Below are 14710 nucleotides of genomic sequence, written 5' to 3' on the forward strand. Positions count from 1 at the left end.
ATTTCCCCCCTTTCCCTTTGAGTTGTTGTATATTGATTCAAAATTGCCTCAGATGTTGGTTTTTTCCCCTCTTCTATTGGAAACTATTTAGTTTGTGCCCTATTTTCTTCTCAGTTCTGAAATACTGATATGAAATTCTTGAAAATATTTCCGCATTTCTTGCCAGGCATCTGACATATTTATTATTGCCAGAGATTTTCCCATCTAATTTTCTGATATTAGCAAACCTCCTCAGCTGTTGCCCGTTCCTGAACTTCTTGAATATTGATGGTTATAAAACCCTTGCAAATTTTGCCTTTTCCACTTTAGCTATCAAATACTGATAGGAAACCCGTTCAATGTTTACCTCTTTGCCTTCTATCAATAATTGAAATAAAATTCCTCAAACTTTTCCACTTTCCTCTTATCTGTGATAAAGGCTTTCAAATTTCTCATGTTTGCACTCTTTTCTTTGTAATTACTCACCACTGTTTTCAAATATCAGATTTTACCATTTCCCATTTAATCATCAAACAGTGATTTAAAAAAAAATCCTTTCCAGTTTGGAGGTGCTCCTCGTGGTTCTTAGTTGCAGTCTCTTTTACTTTTTTGGGTGGGGGAAACCTGTTGCCTGAGTCGTTCTCCATATTGGAGGTTGCAGGTTACATCTGCCCTCAGCCTCCCTTGATCAGATGCATGGAATCCTGCCCCCTCACCCAGAGCAGGGCCAGTATCTCCCCCTGAGCAGTAAAAACCAGAGATCAGGGCCCCTGACATGTTGAATGTGAAACAGACCTCAGCAGAGATCAGGCCCCCATTGTGGAAGACTCAACACAGAGGCTAACCAAGATCAGGGCCCCCATTTTTCTGGGTGTAGCACAGACTCTGTGCAAGGGCTGGATTCCCATTGTGACAAATGTGTCACAAACCCTGACTGAGATCAGGGCTCTTACCGCACTGAATGTGGCACAGACCCTGACTGAGATCAGGTCCCCTGGTGTGCCAGGCACTGCACAAACCCTGGCCGAGTTTGGGGGCACTCGTTGTGCCAGGAACTGCACAGACCCCTACATAGATCAGAGACCATGTTGTGCCAGGCCATGCACAGATGGCGGCCCCAGATCGCTGCCTCAATCATGCGGGGCACTTCAGAGACCCTGCTGAGATCAGTGTGCTCCGCACTCCTCAGGCCTGACACTGCACTGAGCCCGACCAAGATGAGGCCCCCCGCAATGCAGGGCTCTGCGCAGACACTGCCCAAGGTCAGGGTCCCCGTTGTGACGAGTGCTGCACAGACACCAAGGTTATGTCTACACTGCAATTAAAAACCTGCAGCTGGCCCAGGCCGGCTGACAGGGCTGAGGTTAAGGGGATGTTTAATTGTAATGCAGACGTCTGGACTCAGGCTGTAGGACCATGTGAGGTAGCAGGGTCCCAGAGAGCTGGAATGTCTACAGCAGAATTAAACAGCCCCTTAGACTTACTCAGCTGGTTCAGACCAGTTGCCAGTGTTTAACTGCGGTGTAGACAGACCCATGGTGAGGGAATGCAAATCCTTGCCACAGAAAGGTCAAAAGCTAAAGAGTGGGCAGCTGCTCTCCGTTTTACAGATGGCGAAACTGAAGCTCAGGGATGTGAAGTAAGTTGCTCATGTTCACATGGAAAATTTGGGGCAAACCTGGTAACTGAACACAGATCGTTTGAATTCCAGCCTCTCCCCTTAACCAAGAGCCCAGCTTGTACTGTCCAGTGTTGCGTTGATCTGATTGTTTGCATTGCATGGGCTTCCAAGGCAGGTTGTGGGATTTCCTTCACTGGAGGCTGTTAAGAACAGGTCAGAGAGACACCTGTCCTGGCATGCAGGGGTACCTGGCACTGCCTCCGCACAGGAGGCCCTGGCAAGACAACTTCTCGAGGTCGCTTCCTTGTCTACCTTGAAATAATTCTAGTTTTGTGCTGTGTGTTGCTCTATGCTGAGCTGTTTTGCAGGGTGTCATTTGGAACTACAATGCATCATTTTGTGTTGCATAGTTTCCTGGTGCATTGCTTTGCCTCGGGTTGTTTGGTGCCTGTGTTGTGTTGGCTTGAACTGAGCTGTTTTGAATTGTGTACTTTTGTCCGATGATGTGTTAATTTGCATTGTGTTGCTTTTTTCTCCATTGTATTGTCATTGTCTGCTGTGGAGTGTAGTTTTTTGTTGAATTGCCTGACATTCTGTTGTGGTGGGGTTTTTCCTGTAGGTTTGCATAGCTTGATAGAAATGTAACTTGAATGATCTGGACAACGGGGTAGATTGCACCCTCAGAAATTTTGGGGATGACACTAAGTTGTGGGGAGTGGTAGATATGCTGGAGGGTAGATATAGGATACAGAGTCACCTAGACAAATTGGAGGATTGGGCCAATGAAATGTGAAGTTCAACAAGGACAAGTGCAGAGTCCTGCACTTAGCAGAAAAAAATCTGCTACACTCTAGGGACCGATGGGCTAGGCAGCAATTCTGCAGAAAAGGACCTGGGGGTTACAGTGGATAAGAAGCTGGATATGAGTCAGCAGTGTGCCCTGGTTGCCAAGAAGGCTAGCGGCACATTAGGCTGCATTAGTAGGAGCAGTGCCAGCTGATCGAGGGAAGTGATTATTCCCCTCCATTCAGCACTGGTGAGGCTGTATTTGGAGTACTGCATCCAGTTTTGGGCCCCCCATTACAGGAAGGAAGTGGACAAATTGGAGAGAGTCCAGCGGAGGGCAAGAAAAATTATGAGGGGGCTAGAGCCCAAGACTTATGAGGAGAGGCTGAGGGAACTGAGCTTGTTTAGTCTGCAGAAGAGAAGAGTGCGGGGAGGATTTAATAGCAGCCTTCAACGACCTGAAGGTGGGTTCGAGGATGGATGGAGCTAGGCTGTTCTCAGGAGGGTGGTGAAGCACTGGAATTGGTTACCTAGGGAGGTGGTGGAATCTCCATCCTTAGAGGTTTTTAAGGCCTGGTTTGACAGAGCCTTGCTGGGTTGATTTAGTTGGGGTTGGTCCTGCTTTGAGCAGGGGGTGGGACTAGATACCTCGTGAGGTCCCTTCCAACCCTCATCTTCTATGATTTTATGTAGGGTTGGAAGGGACCCCAAGAGGTTGTGAAATCCAGCCCTCTCTGCTGAGGTAGGACCAAGTATTTGTAGACTATCGTTGACAGAGGTTTGTCCAACCACTTCTCTAAAAACCTCCAGGGACAGAGACTCCACGACCACCCGTATAAGCCTATTCCAGGGTTTAACTGACCTTCTCAGTACCGGGTTCACACTGGTGCCAGTGACTCCAGCTCCAAGTGGTTTCTGCAGGGCTCCACCTGCTTCCCCACCCAGGACTGAGTCTCCTGGAACCAGTGCAGAGGCCAGGCCAGTCTCGGTTAGCGGGGAGGCAGGGTAGGGGGACAGCATGCGGGGCTCGTCCAGGCTCCACCAGGCAAGTGGCTTCTGAGGGAGCCCGGCCCGGGCCGGCCCTGCTCCAACTCTGGCCTGGCTGATCGCGATGTTTCTGAGGGGCCAGAGCGATCTCCAGGACCGGCCACAGCCATGCTGCCAGCTCAGCCTGGCGGACATGGTCACCTCCCTGTGGGGTGGGGAGTGGGTCTCTGTAGTGGGGTGGTGGGTCAGGAGGGTTGGGGGTGGTTTGTGTGTTTTGGGGCACTGGGCAGTTGTCATAGTGGGGCGCTCGGGGTATCTCTGGGCAGAGGGGTGTGAGTCAGTAGGTATGGGGTGAGGAGTGTGGCGCGGGCCCACCCCCGAGGGGAAGGGCGGCGCTGGCAGTGCGGTACCAGGCAGGCCAGTGTGCGTCTGGCAGTTTCCAGTTTATAAAAAGTCCCCTCACGCTCGGTGTGGCAGAGCGGGGGTCCCGTTGCCCCTGGCCTGCCCTCTTTCCTGAGACTGACCCCCCTCTGCGCCATGCCCCATTGACCCCAGGGGTTCCACAAATATGTTTGGCACTGGGCCCACGAAAGGTTAATCCGGGCCTGACCCTTATAGTTAGAAAGTATTTCCTCATATGTAACCTAAATCTTCCTGGCTGTGGATTCAGACCATTCCTTCTTGTCCTGCCGCAAGTGGACATGAAGAACAATTGATCATATTTTCAAGACTGTTGTGAAGTCCTGATTCAGTCGCCTTTTCTCAAGACTGAGCATTCCCAGTTTTATTTTTTTAATTGTTCTTTAGAGGTCAGGTTTTCTAAACCTTTTATCATTTTTGTTCCTTTCCTCTGGACTCTCTCCACTTTGTCCACATCTTTCTTCATCCTTTTCTTTGTCTGAGTCATTTCAAGAATTGAATTTCATTATTAGCCTTGTGCTATCACTCAGGATTCCCCCTTTTAAACAAGGTGAGTTGATTTAAATCAAGGTTTAATGATTTTCTTGCTTTAAATCTTGATTTAAATCAAATTTCTCACTGATACTACTTTACATATTTCTTAAATAATGGTGTAAATCTGATCACTAAAATGTGTTAATTTACAGCTCAGTACAGCATTTATTAACATCTGGGAGGGTATACTTTGTGTAGTTTTTAGATAACTTGATCTTTATTAATTTAGGAAACAGTACATAATACTCATTACCCGTGTCAAGCTGCAGATGCAGCAGCAGTACATTAGGAATGGTAAGCACTAAATCACACACACAAACACACAGCACTTATTTTTTATTAAACTAAATCTTAACTGTTACATGAAGCTTTAGCAAAGCTTTTGATACTGTCTCTCGCAGTATTCTTATCAGCAAGTTAAAGAAATATGGGTTGGATGAATGGACTATAAAATGGATCGAGAACTGGCTAGAGCATAGGGCTCAACGAGTAGTGATCAATGGCTCCATGTCTAGCTGGCAACTGGTCACAAGCGGAGTGCCGCAGGGTTCGGTCCTGGGGCCGGTTTTGTTCAACATCTTCATTAATGATCTGGAAGATGGGGTAAATTGCACCCTCAGCAAGTTTGCAGATGACACTAAGCTGGGGGGAGTGGTAGATACCCTGGAAGGCAGGGATAGGATACAGAGTGACCTAGACAAACTGGAGGATTGAGCCAAAAGAAATCTGATGAGGTTCAACAAAGAAAAGTGCAGAGTCCTCCACTTAGGAAGGAAGAATCCCATGCACAGCTATAGACTGGGGACCGATGATCTAGGCAGCAGTTCTGCAGAAAAGGACCTGGGGGTAACAGTGGATAAAAAGCTGGATATGAGTCAGCAGTGTGCCCTGGTTGTCAAGAAGGCTAATAGCATATTGGGCTGCATTAGGAGGGGCATTGCCAGCAGGTCACGGGAAGTGATTATTCCCCTCTATTCGGCATTGGTAAGGCCGCATTTAGAATATTGTGTCCAGTTTTGGGCCCCCCACTACAAAAAGGATGTGGACAAGTTGGAGAAAGTCCAGCGGAGGGCAACCAAAATGATTAGGTGCCTGGAGCACAGGACTTATGAGGAGAGGCTGAGGGAACTGGGCTTGTTTAGTCTGCAAAAGAGAAGAATGTGGGGGGATTTGATAGCGGCTTTTAACTACCTGAAAGGGTTTCAGAGAGGATGGGGCTAGGCTGTTCTCGGTGGTGGCAGATGACAGAACAAGGAGCAATGGTCTCAAGTTGCAGTTGGGGAGGTCTATGTTGGACATTCGGAAAAAGTTTTTCACTAGGAGGGTGGTGAAGCACTGGAATGGGTTACCTAGGAGGTGGTGGAATCTCCATCTTTAGAGGTTTTTAAGTTGAATCTTGACAAAGCCCTGGCTGGGATGATATAGCTGAGGTTATTCCTGCTTTGAGCAGGGAGTTAGACTAGATGACCTCCTGAGGTCCCTTCCAACTCTAATATTCTATGATTCTATGAATGTTTCACATTTGCAATTGCAGCAGTCTCCTGCATTGCCGGCTGACGGCTGTCCTTACTCTTTTTTTTTTTTTTTAATTTTATTAACTCTAACAGACAAGTCATCATAACACTAAACATACGCTGTTCTTAAAACTTCAACAGCTATTTCTCATCTCCCCCACTCCCACTGTCATTTTTATTCATAGATATAAACAGAAATATGTGTTTTTCCTGCTTTTTTCAGCTCCCAGTTGATTTCTTAGCTTTGAGTGAATAATACCAAACGATGAAAATATTCTCTCTGTGGCTTTAAGACAGTGTCCTAACTAACTTCTCTGCATTGCTTGGCCCAGTTCCACCCCCACATAAGCACAGAACAACAACAATCCTCTCCAGCTTGTCTCTTTCTTTCAAAGTGACTTTAGTCTGCTGAGAAACAGAAACTGAGCCAGAAACTGAAAGCCCAGAACTTCCAAAAAGCAAGAACTGGTGGTTAGGCTGGACAGACTAGAGCCATTAATTGATTTGTATGAGACTGTAAGTTTAGGCTTAGCAGGTTTGTGATGAGATTTAATTGTAACTGTTTTTAAATGAGGAATTTAGTATTTCATTGATTTTTTAAAAAAATATAAAAAAATCCGATTTAAATTTAAAAAAAATCCTTTTTTTTTGTTTTTTGTTTTTTCTAATCCTTGATTTTTATCCACCCTGCTTTTAAACATTTTCTCTTACTATTCAAATGTATATCCTGGTTTATATCTTTCACTATTCCTTTTTCATGCTGCCAGGCTGATCCTATTACTTGTAGAGTGCAACAAGGATTTACCGTGAAAACCAATCAAATCTGTTTATCTTCTAAATTTGGAGTACACACTTCCTAAATTCTTTGATCATACAGAAGCATTTCACACTGAGGACATAGAACAAGAGATATCTTCTGCATGGAGGAGGCGGTAGATCAGACTCACAGTTAAACATAGGTGCAGTTTCTAATCTGGGATGAAAAACAGATTTTTTCCATGTTATATCTGATTTTCTAATAAATCATCCCAAATTATAAACCATATATTGAAGACTTATGGCTTGGATTTCTTGGCTTAGCATGGTAGTTTGTTGCATGTGTCCTTCATCCAGTCATTTCTAGTTTGCTTAGTTTGCAGCTTCCCCATCCAACATTTGTCCGCTCATAATGTGCACTGGGGCAGTCGGCACAGGAAAGCAGGCTAACACCTGTTTCAGTAATTTACTGTTCTTTTTAGCTAGGTTGGGAGGCAGAAAGAGATTTTATCCATTTGCAAATTATGAGAGATTCTTGCCCAGGGATTAACTATATACTCATTAAGGCATTTCAGTTTATATTCCTGGGAAGAGGAACTCCCAGTTTTGGCTTGTCCGTGGGTCCTCAGACAACGTGATGTGAGCCATTCTCTTCGCGTCTTTACGTCCTATGTAGATCCTATTTTGGGACAACTGGAGGTGGATAGCATTTCTAATTTTTGAGGGCCAGAGGAATCAGCAGTTTATTAATCATTCAAGGCATATCTGTACTATATATCCCTTATACCAGTCCTCCGTGAGGTCTCAATGACTGCGTCAGCTGGTTCCTTAAGTACCTTACGGTGCATTTCATCAGGCTCTGCCAACTTGAATACATCTAAGTGACCTAATATCCTCTTTCCCTATTTTGTCTTGCATTCCTTCCCTCTTGTTGTTGTTAATATTAATTGTGTAGACTCTCTGATCACCATTAACCATTGTAGTGAAGACCACCAAGGGTAGGTATTGTCATGGTATAGGCACACCCTGTCATGGGATGTCGGACTGTGGGGTTATCAAAATAGCTATTTGGTGGCCCAAGTAGCCTAGATCTAGGTGGCGTCCCTGCCGCTCAGGGCAGTATGGCCCAATGGCCAGAGTCAGTAAGGCTGTCCTTGCACTCCGGGCCACACAATCTAGTGCAGCATTTTTCATATGCAGCCACCAGAGGCTTTTCTTGTAGCCCAGAGTGTGGTTAACCCCTGCTGAACTGGTGCAGGATAGGTACGTCCTATCACAGGTATTAAATATCTCAGTGTTTTTGATGTCACCTGTCATTAGCCCTCCTTTCCTGCTAAGTGGAGGACTTACACTTTCCTTCTTTTTCTCTTGCTCCTAATGTATTTAAAGAGCCACTCCTTATTGCCTTTTATGTCTCTTGCTTGGTGTAGCACATTTTGTGACTAAACCTTTCTGAGTTTGTCCCTACAGGCTCTTGCTGTTCTTTTGTGCGCCTCTTTAGCAAAGCATCCGTTTTCCCACTTTTAAGAGCAAATCAGGCATGTTAGTCTGAGGCTCTCTGTGACATGTAGCACTGCTACCCAGCGGATATCTGGAGAGACTGGGAGATGGAGCCGTGCTGGAATCTCTTGAGTAGCACCAAGTTTTCTGATTATTACCAAAGAACGGCCATATTGGGTAAGACCAATGGTCCTTCTAGCCCAATATCCTGTCTTCTCACAATGGCCAGTGCCAGATGCTTCCCAAGGAATGAACAGAACATGGTAATTTAAAGTGATCCTTCCCTTGTTGTCCAGACCCAGCTTCTGGCAGTCGGAGGTTTAGGGACACCCAGAGCATGGGGTTGTGTCCCTGACCGTCTTGGCTATTAGCTGTTCTGAACCCAGTTATACTTTTGGCCTGCACAATGTCCCCAGCAATGACTTCCACAGGTTAACTGTGCCTTATGTGAAAGTACTTCCATTTGTTCATTGTAAACTTGCTGCCTCTTCATTTCATAACATGACTCATAGTTCTAGTGTTCTGTGAAGGTGTATATATCTCATTCCTATTTACTTTCTCCATAGCATTCATGGCTTTATAGATTTGTATTAAATACCTTTCCCTTACTCATCTCTTTTCTAAGTTGAACTGTTCTTTTTTCCAACTCTAATGTTTGTTTGATTTTTTTTGAGACAGGGTCATCAGAACTGCACATAGTATTCAAGATGTGGGTGTACCATGGATATATATATTGGCACTATGATATTTTCTGGGTGTTTTTTTTATCTATCCGTTTCCTAATAATTCCTAACATTTGGTTAGCTGTTTTGACTAACCCTGTACATTAAACAAATATTTTCAAAGAACTATCCACGATGACTCCAAGAACTTTCCTGAGTGGTAACAGCTAATTTAGATGCCATCATTTTGTATGTATAGCTGGGTTTTCCAATGTGTATTACTTTGCACATGTGAACACTGAATTCCATGAGCCATGCTGTTCCCCAGTCATCCAGTTTAGTAAGATATCTTTGTAACTCTTAACAGTCGTCTCTGGATTTCACTATCTTGACTAATGTTGTATCCTCTGGAAACTTTGCCTCCTCACGGTCCACCCGCTTTTCTAGATGAGAAATTAACATGATGAACCGAAGGTCCTAGCACACATTGTTGGGGGACCTCGCTATATGTCTCTCTCCACAGAGAAAACTGAACATTTATTCTTACCCTTTTTTCCTTTTAATCTTTTAATCAGTTATTGATCCAGGAGAGGATTCTCTCTCATCCCATGACTGCCTAGTTTGCTAAGAGCCTTTAGTGAGGGACCTTGTCAAAGGCTTCATGAAAGTTCAAGTACACTAAATCCACTGGATCACCTTTGTCCACATGCTTGTTTATTCCCTCCAAGAATTCTAATAGATTGGTGAGGCATGATTTCCCTTTATAAAAGCCAAATTGACTGTTCCCAAACATATTGTGTTCATCTATGTGTCTGATAATTTATGTTAATTATTATAGTTTCAATGAGTTTCCCTGGTACTGGAAATTCAACTTACTGGCCTGTAATTGACTGAATCATCTCTGGAGCCTTTTTTTTTAATGCCATTACATTAGCGCCACCCTCCAGTCATCTGGTATGGAGGTTGATTTAAGTGACCGGTTACACACCACTTATTAGAAGCACTGCAATTTCATGTCTGAGTTCCTTCAGAAGTCTTGGATGAATACTATCTGATCCTGGTGACTGATTACTGTTCAATTTACCAGTTTGTTCCAAAACCTCCTCTATTGACACCTCAACCTGGGACAGTTCCTCAGATTTGTCACCTAACAAGAATGGCTCAAGTGTGGGAATCTCTCTCACATCCTCTGCAATGAAGACTGATGCAAAGAATTCATTTAACTTGTCTGCAAACGGCCTATCTTCCTTGAGTAGCCCTCTGCCATCTCAATCATCCAGTGGCCCCACAGATTCTTTAGCAGGCTTCCTTTTTCTAACACTTAAAACATATTGTATTTAGTTTTTTGCGGGGTTTTGTGTGTGTCATTAGCTACTTGCTCTTCAAATTCCTTCTTGGCCTGCTTTATTATGCTTTTACACTTGACTTGCCAGAGTTAATATTCCTTTCTAGTTTACTCACTAGGAGCCCACTTCCATTTTTAAAGGATGCCTTTTTGCCTCTAACTGCCTCTTTTACTCTGCTGTGTCGCTATATTGCCATTTTTGTGGTCCTCTTGCTGTTGCTTTTTTCTTTATTGTTGTCATTTGGGGTATACATTTAGTTTGAGCCTTTATTCTGCATGTTAAAATAGTCTCCATGCAGTTTGCAGGCGTTCCACCCTTGTGATTGTTCCTTTTAATTTCCATGTAACTAGCTTTTTCCTCATTTTTGTGTTGTTCTCCTTTTTGAAGATAAATGCTATGGTGGTGGGGTTTTGTTGTATTTCCCCCTACAAGGATGTGAAATTGATTTACATAAGGGTCACTTTTACCAAGTGGTTCAGCTGCATTCACCTCTTGGACTGCATCTGGGCTGCACTTAAGACCAAATTGAAAATTACCTCTTCCCTCGTGGGTACCAAGATACGTTGCTCCAAGAAGCCATAAATTAGTGCTTAGGCTTTGCTGCTGGATTATCGACATATTTAGTTCTGCCAAGGCCTCTTCCAGAAGCATTCAAGCTGCCAAAAAGACGTGTGTCAATGGCTGTCTGGTGCTGTGTTCTGCTGTCGGGGGCCAGATCCCACCAGGGGGGTGATGATGCTTCCCCATTTTTTTCCCCTGCCTGCTCCCGCTCCTGTTAGACATTCATCACATTGGATGCCCAGGCCACTATCTGAGCTCCGGTGACACCCACACAGCTTTTATTGCTGAGCAGCACAGGAGAGAGAGGAGTGGGCAGCTGGATAAATAGATTAAAGTTGGGAGGAGAAATATTGACTTGTCCAAGGTCACCCAGCCTGTCAGTGATAGAGCTAGTAATAGAATCCGGTTCTCCTTCGTATCCATGCCACCGTATTGTTGCTTTGGGTACCTTAGGTGTCAGCTACGCTGGGGTTTTAGGCACTGCTACGAACCCTTAGCATAGACCGAATTTACACTAGTGCATGATGATTGGCAGTGGTGCAACATCTCCCAGTTTGAAGGCTTGTGGGGGTAGTAACTTTACAGAGGCCTGAGGCTGGCTCACTTTTGTGGTTACCTGTCGTCATTTTATATAGAATTTCAGCAGAATTATTTAGTGCAAAATCATATCTTGTGCCATTGGGTCATTGTTGGTCCATTTATTTAATCCTATGGTTTATAGGCCTAACTTCTTATGCTAAATGTTTAAGATAATGTCTCAGAGGGTTGGCCCAGGGGGCTTCTTGCATTACTGCTTTATACCTATGTCTTACGACATGTCATCTTTACACTTAAAAGCTAGCTGTGAACCTATAGTTCAACCCATAGGTGTCATCCTTAGCTGAAGAGACAAACTCCTCTCTTCTTATGACCACCTGCGCTTACACCCCTAATTTCCTCTTGCACCCGTAATCTGCTCCCAATGAGATTTGTGTATGCAATTTATTTCCTTTCCAAATTAGTTTGATCACCTTCTGATTTATCTGATCTACTCAGATTACATTTCTTAAAAGTGCCTTCAGAGAGATGGATTTTTCCCATATGCTTACAGTTCACCCTCCGATTTCTCAACATCCTATTTCCTAGAATGTGTGGATTAAATAAAATGCTGTTGTTTTCAGGAGATGTTTCTCAGGAACCCTTAGTCAGTTGATCACAAATTTGGTTCCGTAATCTTTCCCTGCACCCCCGAGAGGGACACCGAAGGCAGTCCAAGTAACCGTGTGGCTTTTAGAGCACTTTGAAGACTCGAGATTTACCCTGAAAATTGTTCTGAATCTCAACTAGAGCAGACTACTCAGTCCCCTGTAATCATCCCTTCCAAGCCCCTCCTTCTCCCTAATTATTGGATATTGATATTTAATTTCCTGATTTCTCAGTGTGTTTTTTCTTTCATAATATGTTTACTGCCCCCCTGTTTCTCCCTTGTTCTCAAAAATCGATATCAAATACCCTAAAAATTTGCTGCATTTTCTCCCTAGCCAGTGGGAGGAATCCTTCTGCATCACTCATCTTCATGGAAGCAAGAGAAGAGCGACCATCTTTTTTGTCTTCTTTAACATCCCATAATAGTTTGTCATAGTTTGATGGACCTTTCCTGCCAGGCAGGATGTCACGCTATCTGTTGCCAACCAGCACTTCTCATAGTGAAAGTCTCTGCCCTGTCTGGCGATTTGAATAGCCACAGAGGCTCACAATAAAGCTAGTCAAATGTTAACCCATGCAGCAACTCACATGTGTTCAATCAAGTCTAATCACTAAACACATTCTCATCACTCTAGTACAGTACCTGTTTTAACAATGCTAACACAGGTGATCCAGCTGAATCCAATTGAGACATGGCAACTTTGGCAAAAAGCTAACACCTCACCTGCCAGTGTTGCAGTCTCCACCAGGAGCATGAATTCATTTCAACTCCCAGCAGAGCCACTGAAAGAAACAGGGTTAGCTGAGGCAAGAACAGCCTGTCTCACAGCCATAAGGATCACCCTTGTCAAAAGCTATAATGAGGCCTGGCACATGAAAGGAGGCACTCCCAAGAGAGACCGTCTAAAGGCTGGTGCATCAAACGACTTTCTAAACATGTGACTGCTGCCATGAGGAGAAGGACAGGGAGAATCCTCCAAAGTGATTCCTTTGATTCTGCTCTTCTTTAGGCTTTGGTTCAGAGACTGTATTACTGAGAAGGTTTCACCCTGTCTCCGAGGAATTCATCCTGGTGGGAGTGGTCTAGGTATTAGGAATAATCAAACAGGTTGTCCTGGGGGTGGACTGGGCAGACAGAACCCTTTATTGCCTCCTCGTTCCATCTCAATGCCACAAGTGAGCGATGAGAGGATTACTTTACAATTATTTTATCCATAACAGTATGTAACTGTATACATTTCCAGCAACTCCCGATAGACCCTTATTTCGTTACATTGACACCTATAAAATTAATATTAACAACTACATAATGAATATAGTTATACCCACGCCTGTTTCTTGTTTACAGGATTACCATACAGAGGTCAGGCACATCACCTTAAAACCTATACATTTTACACTAACATTCTTTGAAGTAAAGGCATGCCAGGGGGAGAAGGAAGATAATGCTTTTTTCCCACCAAAAGACCTTGCACAGGAATGGCGATAGACTCATTCCCTGCACAGATGGCCAGGAAGGGAGAAGAAGAGAGATAACAAGATCACAAGCGGAGTGCCCCAGGGGTCGGTCCTGGGGCTGGTTTTGTTCAACATCTTCATCAATGATATGGAGGATGGGGTAGATTGCGCCCTCAGCAAGTTTGCAGATGACACTAAGCTGGGGGGAGTGGTAGATATCCTGGAAGATAGGGATAGGATACAGAAGGACCTAAACAAACTGAAGGATTGGGCCAAAAGAAATCTGATGAGGTTCAACAAGGACAAGTGCAGAGTCCTGCACTTAGGAAGGAAGAATCCCATGCACAACTACAGACTGGGGACCGACGAGCTAGGCAGCAGTTCTGCAGAAAAGGATCTGGGAGTAACAGTGGATAAGAAGCTGGATATGAGTCAGCAGTGTGCCCTGGTTGTCAAGAAGGCTAATAGCATATTGGGCTGCATTAGTAGGAGCATTGCCAGCAGATCACAGGAAGTGATCATTCCCCTCTATTTGGCATTGGTGAGGCCGCATTTGGAGTATTGTGTCCAGTTTTGGGCCCCCCCACTACAAGAAAGATGTGAAGAAGTTAGAGAGTGTCCAGCAGAGGGCAACAAAAATGATGACGGGGCTGGAGCACAAGACTTATGAGGAGAGGCTGAAGGAACTAGGCTCGGTTTGCCCTTGCCTTGACCCCGTTCCCTGTAATTTAGGCCTGATTACTTGTCCAGCTTTCAGCTCTTTACTTTCCTACACTAGGCCTGGACTGTAATAAGGTCACTATGTGCTACACAGTGTGGCAGACCCTAGAATGTCCCTTTGCAGGGAAAAAGCCTGGGGAGAATCGGCAAATGGACAAAAGCCCCTGCTGAATTCTCTGAAATTCTTCTCACCCTGGCAGGCTTCAGAATAACATCTACTTCTTGCCCCAGATCATCCCATCCTCCCAGGGAGAAAGAAATGGCTGCATTGGAGCTGACTCAGGTAAGGGATTATCAGGAAGCTGTCAATGTCAGACTGACATTCTTGGGATTAGCTGGGTCATCACTTTTATACTTTTTAAAAACTGAGACAACATTAGCTTTATTCCAGTCTTCTGGAATTTCCCCAGTCTTCCAAGACCTACTGAAAAGCAGCATTGACAGCCCAGCATCTGGGTCTTTTAAAACTCTTGGATTCAAGGTATGTGGACCTGCTAATTTTAAAAGGTCTAGCTTTAATAGCTGCTGTTTAACATCCTCCTGAGTTGTTATTGGAATGGAAAGTGTCATCATCATCATATAATGTGACAACATCATCTGTGTGGGGGGGTTTTGTTCCCCCCAAATCCAGGAGAGAGAAATATTTATTGAACACTTTTACCTCTTCTGCATAATTTTTGA

General features: G+C 44.4%; 1 protein-coding gene and 1 pseudogene across 1 annotated transcript in view; one reads left to right on the forward strand and one right to left on the reverse strand.

Annotated features, from left to right (window-relative positions):
- The window catches only part of LOC137144303 (zinc finger protein 436-like), a 92299-nt pseudogene that overhangs the window by 15106 nt on the left and 62483 nt on the right, over positions 1-14710 (reverse strand).
- The window catches only part of LOC137144296 (zinc finger protein 420-like), a 29312-nt gene that overhangs the window by 830 nt on the left and 13772 nt on the right, over positions 1-14710 (forward strand). Inside the window, exon 2 of the mRNA XM_067534504.1 lies at positions 14230-14312. Within this exon, the coding sequence (XP_067390605.1) occupies positions 14289-14312 (24 nt within the window). The 5' untranslated portion in view covers positions 14230-14288. The remainder of the gene's footprint in view (positions 1-14229; positions 14313-14710) is intronic.

Source organism: Emydura macquarii, unplaced genomic scaffold, assembly GCF_026122565.2.
Source record: "Emydura macquarii macquarii isolate MOO-44397 ecotype Brisbane River unplaced genomic scaffold, CSIRO-AGI_Emac_v2 contig_3450, whole genome shotgun sequence".
Lineage (NCBI taxonomy): Eukaryota > Metazoa > Chordata > Testudines > Chelidae > Emydura > Emydura macquarii.